General features: G+C 42.7%; 1 protein-coding gene across 1 annotated transcript; it reads right to left on the minus strand.

Moving 5' to 3' along the window:
- Positions 1 to 561: 561 nt before the first annotated feature.
- Positions 562 to 14640, minus strand: LOC111961367 (voltage-dependent anion-selective channel protein 2). Its single transcript, XM_023983573.2, has 8 exons — positions 14515 to 14640; positions 11588 to 11659; positions 11137 to 11186; positions 10155 to 10360; positions 7383 to 7604; positions 1053 to 1203; positions 843 to 900; positions 562 to 696 (listed from the first exon to the last, which is right to left on the minus strand). The coding sequence occupies exons 1-8, from the start codon at positions 14600 to 14602 to the stop codon at positions 605 to 607; spliced, it is 939 nt and encodes a 312-aa protein (XP_023839341.1). The 5' UTR covers positions 14603 to 14640; the 3' UTR covers positions 562 to 604.
- Positions 14641 to 15637: the final 997 nt, after the last annotated feature.

Consider the following 15637-nt stretch of genomic DNA (forward strand, 5'->3'; position numbering starts at 1 on the left):
TCTGTTCTACACCCGATATCCATTCAGACATGTTTACAATGAAATACGAAGGGGAATATAAACGTATGTAAGTTCACGCGAGCGACACGTTTACCCGGGGACTACTCAGCCAAACTCCTACTGAAATATTAGTGTCACTTCAGTAACCAGTCAGAAGATAAATAACTTAGCCACAGTGTTTCTATACAACGTCAGTTAAAAGGGGAGGTTTTATCCATCCCCAGTGCCTGCCTTTATGCACTCAGACTGAAACACTCAATTTCAAACTAGATGACCAGTAGTGATAACTAACTAATTAACTAACTAAACCAAAAGGCTAGACTATAACGGCCATGACATTACAGAATGCCTCTCTCGGTCTCATTCGTGTATTTGAGCTACTTTAGTTAAGACGGACATGGCGGCCACAGGTTTGACTATTACTGCCAAAACACTCAATGTGTGTGAGTGGAAAGGGACTGTGGTGTGTGAGAGAGAGGTGGGAATGGAGTGTCTACAGGATGGTGGTTTTGGATAAGGGCTGTGGTAGGGTGTGTGGGGTTGGGAATGAGGGGTGATTGGTTCTGGGCTCTTCTCTTGGTTGTTGGGTCTTGTTCACGCCGCTCTATGCCTCCAGCTCGAAGCCCAGGCCCACTTTGTGGCCGCCGGTGTTGAAGTTCTTCCCGTCGATCAGGGCTGACAGAGTCACCTTCACACCTACAGAGGAGAGGAATATCCTGGAGATGTAAAGCAGTATAGCGCGACCTAAAATGACAGTTGTGCTCAGAGACCTTGCTCCGAGGACATCATGAATTGTAATCAAATCAATCAGTCATTAGATCACAATGGTGATTGTGACTCACCTGGCCTGAGGGTCTGGGTGTAGCCGACTCCAATCAGGCTGGCGTTGTTCACTTTGGCCTGCAGGGGGAGACACAGGCCGTCATCGAACGTGTTCTGGTGCGCAAATCTGAATTAATTGCAAAGAGCTGCATCCCTGCTAGGGGTGGGGCTACAGCAAGAGCCTGGGTTGAGACTAGGATAGACAGAGTGTGTTTGTGTGTGTTACTCACAGACAGGGAAGCGTCTTTGTCCAGGGCGTATTTGGCTGCGATGCCGAAGCGTGTGTTGTTGCTGCCGGCCGTCCAGGCCAGAGTGACCGCCGTCTCCAGCTTGTCATCCACCTTCTGGTAGATAGAACCTCCAAACTCAGTCCCATCATTACTGAAAGAGGAGAGAGAAGACAGACATGCCCAAATCAAGCACTAGTTCATACTCCTAGACAACCTCTCTCCATTGTTCCTGAAGGAGAGGGCAAGATACTGTAAGAAACAATCCTAAAATGAATGAATACCTCCCTGCTCCATAACATTATTACTGAGAAAGAATCCATAGAACGGGGCTTCCCCTTTCATGTCAATGGAGGCATTATGGGTGGACTGGCAAACATTTTAAGTGTACCCATGAGTTAACCAGTCAAATTGCCAGGGTTAGAGGTGTTACGTTCATGTTTTAAGTATCCCTATATTTCTGTTATTACGGCGCCTGCGCAGGAGTCTCGTTGATGATACTGGCCTGAGTGCAGTGGCAACCATGTATCGCGCTAATACGGTGAGTAAACGTTAAACTGGAACCTTGTCGTGTCATTTGGGAGCTAACATTGGTCGCCGAGGATGGTTAATAACTACAATGTGCCACCTCGCTTCGACGAGGTCGTATGAAAGTTGGGGAAATTAACTTGAAATCTGGACACGGGTTAACGTTACTAATCTGGACGTGAAAAAGCAAGCACTTGCGGTGGTATTATCGCTCGAAGGAAGAGCGAGAGATACAGCACTGGAAATATCCGTTGGGGATTTGAACAAGGATGACGGTATGGGAACTTCGATTAGAGCACTGGATTCTGTGTTTCTTAAAAGAGAAAGAACGTGCCTACGAGGCATATTCAAACTTTGACAGTGTTACTAGGGACATTTCGGTTGCAATGACGGACTACATCATTGATTTCGAATAGAAGTACTTGATGGTTCTCCCGGATGCAGTGTTAGCTTTCAAGTTGCTAGATACTGCCTGTCTGGATGGTAGGTAGCCTAGTGGTTAGAGCATTGGACTAGTAACCAAAAGGTTGCAAGATCGAATCCCCGATCTGACAAGGTAAATATCTGTCGTTCTACCCCTGAAGGCTGTTAACCCACTAGGCCGTCATTGAAAATAAGAATTTATTCACTGACTTGCCTGGTTAAATAAAGGTAAACAACAAAAAAATGGTAGGGACTGCTTGTACTGTGTGCTGACCTGCGTCAATGAATAACAGATGGAATGAAAGTGAGTGACGCAGCATATTACACTGAGCAGCAGAGAAAAGGTGCCAAAAAGTCACGTTCAAGACAAACAGACGAGGGCGCTATTGCCCGGCACAAATCCACTTGACAGATATGGAAGGAGATCAAAATGTGCTATTTGTCAAAGCCCTGGGTTAAAGACTGTCCTCATAAAAATGAACAAGTTTAACACAGAATCATTACTGTTTTCAAACCAACCTGCTTCTGATACTGAGCTCTTCATAGTTGAATCCTTAAGATCTGCTGTGATTGTACATGCACAGTTTGTGGTGCAAATTGGCTTGATAGCTATGTCAGTGAACTAAATATGAAAGTACAAAATATGATTGACACACCAAGCAACGGAACTTTCAAATTTGGAGATGGGAGAATCATCCATTCTACAAAGATACCAGCAAAAATTGGTCAGACTAAGAGTCACATTGAAACAGAGGTGGTCCCTACAGATATCCCCTTGCTATTAATTAAGCAAAGCTTCCCTCAAGAAGGCAGGGGCTGAACTAGACACAAAAAATGACAAGGCAGTGATGTTCAAACAACCAGTGACCCTTGAACTTACTACCTTTGTCTAAAATGCTTACACAATAGTGGTCTAAGACATCAAACAGAGTCCATGTAAAAATTTGATTCTGACGGACACAGAGAACATGACCACAGAGGAAAAACTAAGTATTGTTACAACTTCAAACAGTTTGGACATGCTACAGTCGACAGGCTTCAGAAATTACTCCGCAGTTCTGGGAATAATGATGAGAGTATTTCCATTCTACGGCAGATAGTTAACAGTTGTGAAACATGCCAGAAACAAAGCAACCCTAAGCCCAGACCAGCTGTTGGTTTGCCACTGGCTTCCAAGTACAGATCTACATGAGCTGGGACCAAGTGTGTGGTACCTTCACATAATCCACCACATCACACGCTTCAGTGCTAGAAGCATTGTGAATACAAAGAAACCCAGTGAAATCGTCAAGCACGTCATTCATTCCTGGATAAGTGTATGGCCCGTCCCAGAAATTGTACAGAGACAATGGAGGAGAATTCAATAATAATGAAATAAGAGAAATGGCAGAGAACTTCAACATGGAAGTAAACTGCTGCATACAGTCAATGGAGCAATGGACTTTTGGAGAGACATAATCAAACACTCACAGAGATTATGCTGAAAGTGAAGCAAGACAATGGATGTGACTGGAAAACAGCCCTAGATTGGGCTTTGATGGCAAACAACTCAATACACAATGTCCATAGTTACAGCCCATACCAACTAGTGTTGGGGCAGAACCATAACCTTCCCTCTACAGGTTGACAAGCCACCAGCACGAGAAGCGACAAGTATGAGTGCATGGGTGGGACAGCACCTTTCAGCACTACATGTAGCAAGAAAAGCGTTCACTGAAGCAGAGTGTTCAGAGAGAATTCGCAGGACTCTGCGTAAACAGCTTCGACCCACCGATAGGGTTGCAAAGGGTTGGAAACTTTCTGGTAAATTTCCGGAATTTCTGGATGCAGAGTTCAAGAGTGCAAGTGAAGGTCAAGCAAATCATAGAGAAAGCAGACTGTATTGCAATCATCTCCGATGGGTGGTTGAATCTTCGTTGGCAAGGAATAATTAACTACATCTCCACCCCTCAACCAGTATTCTACAAGAGCACAGACACAAGGGACAACAGATACACCAGTCTCTACATTGCAGATGAGCTGAAGTCGGTCATCAATGACCTTGGCCCACAGAAGGTATTTGCACTGGTGACAGACAATGCTGCGAACATGAAGGCTGCTTGGTCTAAAGTGGAGGAGTCCTACCCTCACATCACACCCATTGGCTGTGCTGCTCATGCATTGAATCTGCTCCCCAAGGACATCATGGCACTGAAAACAATGGATACACTCTACAAGAGAGCCAAGGAAATGGTTAGGTATGTGAAGGGTCATCAAGTTATAGCAGCAATCTACCTCACCAAGCAAAGTGAGAAGAATAAGAGAACCACATTGAAGCTGCCCAGCAACACCCGTTGGGGTGGTGTTGTCACCATGTTTGACAGTCTCCTGGAGGGGAAGGAGTCTCTCCAAGAAATGGCCATATCACAGTCTGCCGATCCTCCTGGATGTATTTTGGGAGAGAGTGGTAAGCAGCCTGAAACTCCTGAAACCTACAGCAGTAGCCATTGCATGGATTGAGGGAGACAATGCCATCCTGTCTGATGTTCAGACTCTGCTTGCAGATGTAAGAGAAGACTTCCGTATTGCCTTGCCCACTTCACTGTTGCTCCAAGCAGAGGAAACTGCAGTTCTGAAATACATCAAAAAGCGTGTATACTTCTGCCTGAAGCCCATACATGCCGCAACGTGCATGTTGGACCCAAAGTATGCTAGCAAGAGCATCCTGTCTGGTGCAGAGATCAACAAGGCCTATTGTGTCATCACTACCGTGTCTCGCCACCTTGGCCTGGATGAGGGCAAGGTTCTTGGCAGTCTGGCGAAGTACACTTCCAAGCAAGGGCTTTGGGATGGAGATGTAATATGGCAGTCGTGCCAACATATCTCATCAGCCACCTGGTGGAAGGGACTTTGTGGATCTAAGGCTCTTTCCCCTGTTGCCTCCATCATCTTTCAAATCCAACCAACATCAGCCGCCTCAGAGCGCAACTGGTCCTTGTTTGGGAACACACACACCAAAGTACACAACAGGCTGACCAATACAAGGGTTGAAAAATTGGTGGCCATCCGGGCAAATTTTAGGCTTTTTGAGCCTGACAACGAGCCATCCTCAGTAAGGTTGGAAATTGACAGTGAAGATGAGGCCTCAGAATCTGATGTTCAGGAGGTGGACATTGAGGAGGTCCAGAGAGAAGACATGGAAGCCTGAGAGGAAGACAACCAAAGCTTTAGTTTTGATGTATGTTGAAAACGTTTTTGGGAGATGCGATGGATCATTGGGGCTCATTCAATATTCCCTTTTGTTGTTCAGTGAAATCATCCCATGTGAAGAGTCAACTCAATTAAAGTTCAATTCGTAACTAAATTGTTTTTTCTATTGGAAGGATTTAATAATTTGCAATAATGTCTTATGATAAAGTAAAAGGTTTATATTTCTGTCTCCATATAATATGGTAAATATATCGAATGCAAAAAACATTACATTTAAATGGTATTAATATTAATTTGCATCTATTTCCGTTAATTCCCATATATTCCCACGGAAAGTTTCCACCTCTGAATATTCCCCAAAATGTGCAACCCTACCCACGATGAGTAGTACCAGACTGGAAACAAAGTGTACTACAAACGAGTTGACTGGTAAGAACGGAAAGGACCGGGAGTAGTCATTGGCCAAGATGGTGTGGTGATATTTGTGAGACACAGAGGCACCATTGTCAGGGTGCATCACTCACTCAAGATTGTGGAAAGTAAATGATCAACAAGATGGTGGGGCTGTTGCTGAGAATCAGCCTCCTAATGAAAATGACAAAAAGGACACAGTAACAGACACAAACCTACCAGATGTCGCATCCAAGGATATGGACACTGAAACAAGAAATGGAGCAGAGACCTTCAACCATGACACAGATAATACTATTGAGCGTTCAAATTAGGAAAACATTCAACAGCCACGTGTTAAGACAACATGGTTGTTCCAATCTGAAAACTGGACAAACTGTTAAATACATGGACAGAGAAAGTGGTATTCCACATACAGCAACCATCATTGGACGAGCAGGAAAAGCAAAAGGAAAACACCAGAACTGGTACAACTTGCAGTACTCTGAACCAGCTACACTTTCTGGTACAACAGGGTCAGCTGACCTGTCACTCGTAGATCATCTCAGAATTGAACCAATGGAAAAATCGAGAAAACAGAACGACATTCAAAATGATGATGTACTTGAAACAAAGGACGTGTCATTTGACTCAGCTAAGCTAGATGAGCTCAGTAACTGGAGGACAAATGGAGTGTTTGAGGAAGTCAAAGACATTGGCCAAAAATGTGTCTCAACAAGGTGGGTGTGTACACTTAAAGAATCCTTACCTGGAAAAGTGCCAAAAGCACGTCTAGTGGCTAGAGGTTGAGGAACTGGCTGCTAAACAACTCCCAAAAGACTCACCAACATGCACCTCAGTCACTCAGATTGCTGCTGACAGTATTCTGCCAGAAAAAAAATGAAAATTCATTCCATAGACATCCGATCTGCATTTTTGCAGGGAACAGAGCTGTCAAGGGACATTCCCATCCGACCTCCACCTGAAGCTAAGGGCGAAGGAACACTGTGGAAACTAAAAAGGTGTGTATGGCCTGGCAGATGCATCACTCTACTGGTACAACAAAGTCAAGGCAACCATGCTGAGTACAGGTAGAAAAATAAATGTCACAAGTGGGTCCTGAAGTCTTCTATTGGCTTGATCAAGACTGCAATGTGACTGGAGTACTTGCCTGTCATGTTGATGACTTCATCTGGGGTGGCTCACAGACCTTTGCAACAACTGTGATTCCACACCTCAAACCAGTTTTCCCAGTCGGCCACAAAGGAGCAGCTTGCCGAATGTCTGACTGAAAAGGGACATCCGTACTTCTTGTGCTTCTAAAGGCACTCGGTAATGGAAAGTGGCAGCTTGAGTAATACAAATAACTGTCACACAACCCACTTGTAACGGGGAACTTAAATAAAACTTGGGACATTTAATTATGTTGTTGATGTTTTGTCTTTGAAGAAAAGTGGGAGATTGTTAAGTTCATGTTTTAAGTATCCCTATATTTCTGTTATTACGGTGCTTTCACTCTTATTAGTGCGCCTGCGCAGGAGTCTCGTTGATGAACACGGCCTAAGTGCAGTGGCAACCATGTATTGCGCTAATACGGTTGAGTAAAGGTTAAACTGGAATCTTGTCGTTGTGTCATTTTGACTTAACATGAGGTTCTAAGCCATTCTATGGATTCAATTTCTATTAGAGACACAGGGCAACAGTTACCAAACGTTATCATCTAACACATTTCTACATTTATGATGATTCACAAAAACAAAAACCAGCGTTTTTAGCCATGACCCACTGCACTGAGATACTCACACGTTGGTGTGGAGCTGGAAGTCGCCAGCCTTGTATCCCAGGGCGAAGTTGTTCTGGGCCAGTTTGGACTTGGCCATATCGAAGGCCATCTGGTACCCGGCAAGCCAGCCGTCATAGCCCACCACGGCTGCTGCGTGGATTATGGGACCCTCAAAGTCAACATCACAGCCCACATTAAGGAAGTCACGCTTGTAGCCAGTCTTCAGCTTGCCACTCTTCTTGCTGAGGACAGATGGAGAAGAGAAAGAGCAAATTAGACATCCAACAAATATCCTTTCATATCTGATCCTTGATATTCTAAAAAAAGGTGATAGCATCTTCAATAAATAAATCCTAAATCCTATATCTTTTAGTCAAGTCATATTTTAGTTAACCTCGCCTTTAATGTAAAAACGTCATGAACGTCATGCTTTTAGGGGAAGAGGTGATTTTGTACATGTATTAAATTGTGAGTTCGACCAATTACAGTCCCCTTGCTTAGGACAGGCGTTTTCAAAGTAGGGTATTGCAAGAGGTCCGTGGCCAGGTCTCTTTATATATAATTTTGGCCAAGGGATCCATGGAACATGTGCCTGGGAGGCTCATAGGGATATTGGTATCCACACTACTCCACCAATTATACATTTTTAACTCAATACCTCTTGGAATCCCATTTTTTTTTTTTTTTTTTTTTTTTACATAAATGCACTGTAATTTAAGCTTTAAAACTGCAAAGCTCTCTCTGCCTCATGACAAAATGTGTAGAAAAGCAGGAAATTTGCCAAGAGATGGGCCTTTAAATATTCCTTCCGAGGGACCCAAGACTTGGTTCGTCTGGCCATGCACTATTAGAACTCCTTGTATGCTATATTTATGTCACTTGAGTTGTGTTCTGATTATGAGGGAGTCCCTGATGAATTTACCATCACTAAAGGGGTCCCCCATAATTTTTATGTAGAAGGACTGAAAAGCTCAGTTCTGGTGATGTTTCTACAACTTGGAGTCCACCAGTGAAAAATGTAATTGATTGGACATGATTTGGAAAGGCACACCTGTCTATATAAGGTCCCACAGTTGACAGTGCATGTCAGAGCAAAAAGCAAGCCACGAGGTTGAATGAATTGTCCGTAGAGCTACATTTCTAAAAACCTGTTTTTGCTTTGTCATTATGGGGGTATTGTGTGTCGATGGTCGATGGACCACTTTTTTTTGGTTACTACATGATTCCATATGTGTTATTTCATCATTTTGATGTCTTCACTATTATTCTACAATGTAGAAAACAGTAAAAATTAAGAAAACTCTGGAATGGGTAGGTGTGTCCAAACTTTTGACTGGTACTGTAGATAATTTGTAGACAGCAATAGGGGAGTAGCATGATTTGTCTGATTCTCAGTAATAATGGTATGGGAATAATGTAGCATTTTATTTTGTAAAGTATTTTTTTGCATCTAACACGACAACAACATTTTCAGTCACCTCCTTGTCTGAAGGACAATTGGATAAGTCTCATGGTATGTAGGCCTACATTGAACACCCCACGTTGGCTGCTACTGTAGGCTAAATGATAGAACAGCTATTTCCATGTTAAAATGTTACGCAATGCATTTTCTCCATAGTTTTTTCCCATTATGATCAAATAGCCACAGTAGCCTACTTGACCACTGTTAAAACTAACTTAAAGCGGGTACATCCTGCGTTCACAGTAAACGTGCGCCCTGGAAGTTGCACAGAATTTTCACAATGTTCAAGTTCGCACTCAGCAGACCTGGAATTTGCTCAGTGCCCCAAACAAATGTAGAAATATTTATCTCGCATAGAATGCACAACAAGATGACTAGGTACACTATTCTACTATGAGGTCGTCTGATTTAATTTTAATAACATTACATGGCAAAAATAGAAGCACTGGAAAGTTACATCGTGAGCGATAAAGAATAGGCTTTGAATTACTTTACTAGCGGCTACAGTAGGCTACACGCCGCTGCTTGAGTTGAGCGCACTATAGACTATTTCATTCCCTTCATCTGAACATCAGTGTCAGCACCAATCATGCATGTCAGTTCAGTACACACAGCATAACAGAGAACATTAAATATTTGAGAATACTTTTATTTGGGAATTTATTTCATCGAATAGACATGCTACTTTATTAGGCAATGTTATCCCCTCCCCGGAGATTTTTTATTGCCCACCGAAAACGTTAACACCTGTAAATGGCATATATACACTGAGTACACCAAACATTAGGAACACCTTCCCAATATTGAGTTGCACCCCCTTTTGCCCTCAGAACAGCCTCAATTCAGGGCATGGACTCTAAAAGCTGTTGAACGTGTTCCACACGGATGCTGGCCCATGTTGTATCCAACGCTTCCCACGGTTCTATCAAGTTGGCTGGATGTCCTTTGGGTGATGGACCATTCTTGATACACACAGGAAACTGTTGAGTGTGAAAAACCCAGCAGCGTTGCAGTTCTTGACACACTCAAACCGGTGCGGCTGGCACCTACTACCATACCTTGTTCAAAGGCACCTCAATCTTTTGTCTTGCCCATTCACACTCTGAATGGCACACATACACAATACATGTGTCGATTGTCTCAAGGCTTAAAAATCCTTCTTTAACCTGTCTCTTCCACTTAAATCCACTTCAATCAGTGTGAATTAACAAGTGACATCAATAAGAGATCATAGCTTTCACCTTCATTCACCTGGTCAGTCTACGTCATGGAAAGAGCAGGTGTTCTTAGTGTTTTGTCCATACATATCAGATTGACGTCTCTCTCTCACCCTGTGTTTGGTACGAAGGATGTGTCCAGGGCCACCTTGAGTCCCTGAGCCAGCTGGTCCTCCACAGTGACCTCTGTAGCCAGGGTGTTGTCGGTGTTCCACTTCTGGTTGAAGCTCAGGCCCAGCTCCTTCATCTTGTACTTGGTCTCCAGGTTACCTGCTGCCTTCCCCGTGTCTGTGTTACTGGAACCTGATGTGTTGAACTCCTGAGAGGGTGAGAGAGGAAAAAAAGAGTGGGAGAATGTGTGAGACAAGCGACGGTGTGAGGGGAGAGAGAGTTGAGGTCAAAGAGTTTGAAAGGACTGGGGGAATGAGTAATGAGTGTGCGAGTGAGAGAACGGGAGAAAGAGACATCTAGAAGAGCAGATCGTTGAAACGGGCAGTTTTGTGCTGACTGCAGAAGTCATCCTGAAAGAATCATGCATTATGTGAGGAGAAACACAGAAAACATTACAGGTGAGAAGAAAAGTGCGTGAGGAAAATAAAGGTAAAGAAAATGAGGGATGCAAGGTAAGGATGGTGGATGACTGGATCCCTGGGAGAGAGGAAGCATAGATCATTTGGATGGAGACAAAAATAATCATAATATTCACTGGACAGTGATGAAGATGCAAACAGACCGACATTACCATCAGCTGGACATAATTTTAACAGTGAGATCAGACAGTCTGCATCTCCCGGCACATATCACGGATCATGCTGTATATAGTACAGACATCAGTACACTGTGGGAGAGAGTCTTACCATCTACAGTAGAGAGCAATCCAAGAGGCAGCGGGACAGAGCAGGGGTTAGGATGGCAGATAGGGAGACAGACACACACACACAGTCTTATACACCAGGCCTTACACACAACCTATAGAACGGTTGTGTTATTACAGAACCATAGACAGGATTAGAGAGAGAGAAGCTGAGGCAGATCAGGTGGGACAGAGGAGAGAGGGGAAAGTAAACGGGAAAAGGACAGTAACAGAAGACTCACCACTCCACTCTGAGACTTGGTCTTCAGGTCCAGCTTCACAATGCCGAAGCCTGGATGGTTAAACAAGAGGTTGATGAGTTAATGTTACATCTGAGCAGACTCGCAGAGTCATAAAACACATATGGCCGCGATATAGTCAAAGACGACTGAGAAAGCACGAATGACATTTGGTTTATGATGCATTCAATTGCACATATTGTTTGCTTTGCTTTCTAGCAAACCATAACCTCGCCAGCCAAGTGCAATTTAAAAATGTATTACATCACAGTGACTGATTCCCAGTTGACTTCTGCGTTTCAAATTCTGGCAAGACCAAGCTATAACCAGTAACTTGATCTGTTCTTCACTGCTTTAGCCAACTCCCTGGCGGTCATTTGTTTTGTGTGGAATTTTGGCTTCTCCTCCTTAGCCTTACTGTTCAGGTGTGCAAACATTTTTACTATTAACTCACCATAGCCCTTGCTGAATATGTCCTTGGCAGTCTTGCCCAGGTCTGAATATGAAGGAGGAACAGCCATTGCACCTGGAGAAGAGAGAAGACAGGACATTCAACACACGTAGGCCTGTGTCCCACTGCAATATTTTGACTCAGTTCACATAGATCAGGTGGTTAGTCAGTGGAGTGTGATTTTCTAGAATATTGCAAACAGCCGACACGATTCCCTCAGGACTGATTTGGAAAAGTCAGAGGTGGTATGCATTTTCTTGACAGAACAGGCAGCAGTATGTGCAGACCTAGAACCTTGTTATGGCTTGACAGGACTGGGTATAGACACATATTGTAACAATATTTGCAGGCATCACAAAACCAAACTAAGAAAACAAGTGTATTTGTGTTTATTAAGGATCCCAGCAGCTACTCTTCCTGGGTTCCAAACACATTAAGGTACGTACATCACGCATAAAACAAAAGATAAAACAGTACAACATTATCCTCTTCCATTAACCTCTTCCCGTGGAACCATAAGATGTAAGGATTGGAGAAAGGGGGGTGTCTGAAGTGGAGTATATATACTTGTGATGGTAGGAACGTGTCTTTGTCTTTGTCTGAATTACAGCTGTAACGACCCTTTGAGAAGAATTAAACTTGGTTGATCTTCTCTAGTGTCAATGAGTTATTTACTCTGAAAAATTAGAACCTAATAGAAGGCAGAGCAGCGCTTTATAATGGACAGACTTCTCCCCATCTTAGGTACTGTTGTATCAACATGTTTTGACTAGGGATGAAACGGTTACCGGGTTCACGATAAACCACGGTAAAATTCCCAACGGTTAGTATTACTGTTTCTAAATTGTATTATCATTAAAACGCACGGTAAATACTGTCCAGCATCAACCAAAGTTAGCAACAGTATGACGCAGGCGCAGCATGGGTTTTATTTTGTGTGGAAACATGGCGGAAGGCAGTGACAGCGGTCGGGAGATTTTTCAGCCTTCTAAGATGTCCAAATCTGAAGTGTGGTCGTATTTTGAGTTTTACAAGAGTGCTGAAGGAAACTTAATCGAAGATGGTCACACTGTCTGCAGAACATGCAACGACAAAAAACCCTGCGAAAGGGGGCAACACTTAAAATCTCTTGAGTCATCTTCGTAACCACCACTTTATAGCGAATGAAAGGTAAATTAACGTTTAGCTCAATGCATGTGGGGACTTCGGAATGGGGGAAAATGTAATGCTTTGTCTGTCTAACTTGCTAATAGCTTGTCAATAATGTAAACTGAAGCTTTCAGTGTTACCTACTTTTGTAAAAACACTAACGTTACACGTTGTTCTGCTGCTGTATGCGACGTGTGTCTGCAGACTATTCGCCCATTGCACATGATAACACGTTATGTAGTTTAGTCACCCAACCAACATATTTTGTTCATTTAAAATACGGCTGTCGTCGACTTGGTTGTAAAAGTGGTCCAGCAGGAGAAACACTAGACTCCTATACAAGACTCCTGTATTTATGTCAATTGTTGGGCTCATTGCAATTACTATCACTTTCTTCTTAAGACTAATTTGTATTTATGTAAATTGTGCATGGGGTCATTGCATATACTCAAATGCAACACAGAATTTAGACTGTGTAATAATAATTATAATGTAACACCAATAATAATACATTTGCTATTCCCTTGTTTACAGAGTGGGCGTGCAGCCATCTAATGTTACTATTTAAAATGTTTATGCACGCAAAGTACATAGTTCTGCTAATTTTATTTGTTGGTTTTCAATATAACACTTGGTGAAATGATTTCAGTGTGTGTATCAGTACGTTTTGAACATTTCCAGCACATTTGAACAATACCGCGATAATGCTTATAACTGATCATTTGTCACTATAATCGTGATATGAACATTTCATAACGTTTAATCTCTAGTTTTGACCATGACAGTTTACAATCCAATGTTACTCCAAGCAGTTTAGTCACCTCAACTTGCTAAATTTCCACATTATTCATTACAAAATTTTGTCGATGGCTAGCTAGTTGATTTTACAGAGACATTTCTATTCATGTGTATTTTGAGATACCTTTAAATGTCGCAAAGCATTCTATTCATTAAAATTCAGGTTAGTAATAATCAGTAAATGTATTTATAATATAATTTGCTATTCTAGTTAGCTAATGTTCAACGCTATAAAATTGTAAAAATGTATTATCCTGCCAACTACCTAACAATGAGACTCTGGTTAATCCACTCCTGATTTTTTTATTTGACCTTTTTAACTAGGCAAGTCAGTTAAGAACAAATTCTTATTTACAATGACGGCCTAGAAACAGTGGATTATCTTTCAAATTGAGCAGATAGTTAAGGTTAGCTGAAAGCTAGTATCTTGAAGGTGAGGGCCATAGGGCACAAAGAATATCGGGCTTAACATGTATTGTGCACCGTCCATTTCGGACGAAGGACAGATGGGACAGTTCGGAGAGTGGTCTTTAGTAAGGCTAGCCAAATTGTCCTAGTTGGAATGCTGGCTAGGCTAGGTAACTAGCTACATCTGCGTTGGGGTGGCTTGACTTCATCAGTAAATTAGCTAACTAGCCAACATCTAAGTAATTCGTATATTAAGTCATTGTAATGTAATAATTTATAGCTTGACTTAACACAAAATTATACTTGGGATGAGACGGCACGACATTGGCAAACAACATTATGTAACATTTGCTAGGGCACTAGCCAGTGCTCAGAACTAGCTAGTTAGCTAACCACATTACTCAGATGGACATTGGAATAGTCCCTTGTAGCGGGCTAGCTAGTTGGTGCAGTGGCTAACCTTGGACAAACGCGCTAGTTAGTGACATGCATTTTCCATGCAATAAACAGCATTATAACAAATAAACCGTTGTGCTTTATATTAGCTATATCAACAGTAGCTAGATTGTTCTTACCGATGTTATGTTGTGAAGCGTCTGAGCACTGTTCTTCCTTCACCCTGTCAAAGGCAGCGTACTTTAGCTCTCTCACACCAACTAGCATGAAGAATCTGCTTGGCAAAGATAGGGCACAGTGAAGGAGACACAATGAGCATGCGCAATTCATCGGGGCGAGGGCATGAATGACTGCAGCAGAATATTTTAGCTACATAATTTGTCAAATTCATTCCAGCATTTGCCAATAAAGCAATATATTCAGTGAATTCAATTTATTCATAGTCAAATTGCATCTCAAAGGGCTGGGGGCTTGGGAGGGACACTGGCTCTTTGGCAATCTCCAGACTTTTTGCAGTCTACAATTTATTTGGTCAGCCGCATCCACTGCATATTTGGTTAGGGAACGCCTCTTCTGTGAAGTACGCATGTGCAATAACTCAATTCGCATTTGCACTCCTAAACAACGAGATTTTTAAAAACTGTTGCAAAGGGTAAAGTCTACAAAACGTAGACCACTCTGTTCATAACATATTATAGTTTTGGTAACAGAACTGTATTGCGATCAAATGTTTCATCGATAAGAAAATGTGCAGAATGTCGGCCAATGTCCATCTCATTCCGTCTTCTCCCACTACCGGCCAGTGGGCTTCCTCTCAATACCATATTTGTTAGTGAGTGGAAACGCTAAGCGGATGCTTCACATTTATAGAACAATGGTGTATCTGTGATATAGCCATCTTTGACTTTGTGGCCATGGTAACTAGTGGAAACCGCATCCACTGGAGATCCATAGCGCCCACCAGCGGCTGCGTAGGCTATGACTCAATTAGGTTATATTTGGACGAAAACAGCATTGTTTAGTGACAAATAATAGGATAAGAAAGATACGAGTCGTCACTACTGTTGTTGTAGGCTATATAAATGGGGGGATGTAGTAGGCTTACCTAATATAGGGCCCAATGACGTGTCAGTGTCGAAGGTTGCCTATAATTTGTGTAAAGCTCCCGAGTGGCGCAGCGGTCTAAGGCACTGCATCTCAGCGCAAGAGGCGTCACTATAGTATCTGGTTCGCATCCAGGCTGTATCACATCCGGCGGTGATTTGTAGTCCCATAGGGTGGCGCACAATTGGCCCAGTGTGG

The sequence above is a fragment of the Salvelinus sp. IW2-2015 genome, linkage group LG4q.1:29 (assembly GCF_002910315.2).
Source record: "Salvelinus sp. IW2-2015 linkage group LG4q.1:29, ASM291031v2, whole genome shotgun sequence".
NCBI classification, from domain to species: Eukaryota; Metazoa; Chordata; class Actinopteri; order Salmoniformes; family Salmonidae; genus Salvelinus; species Salvelinus sp. IW2-2015.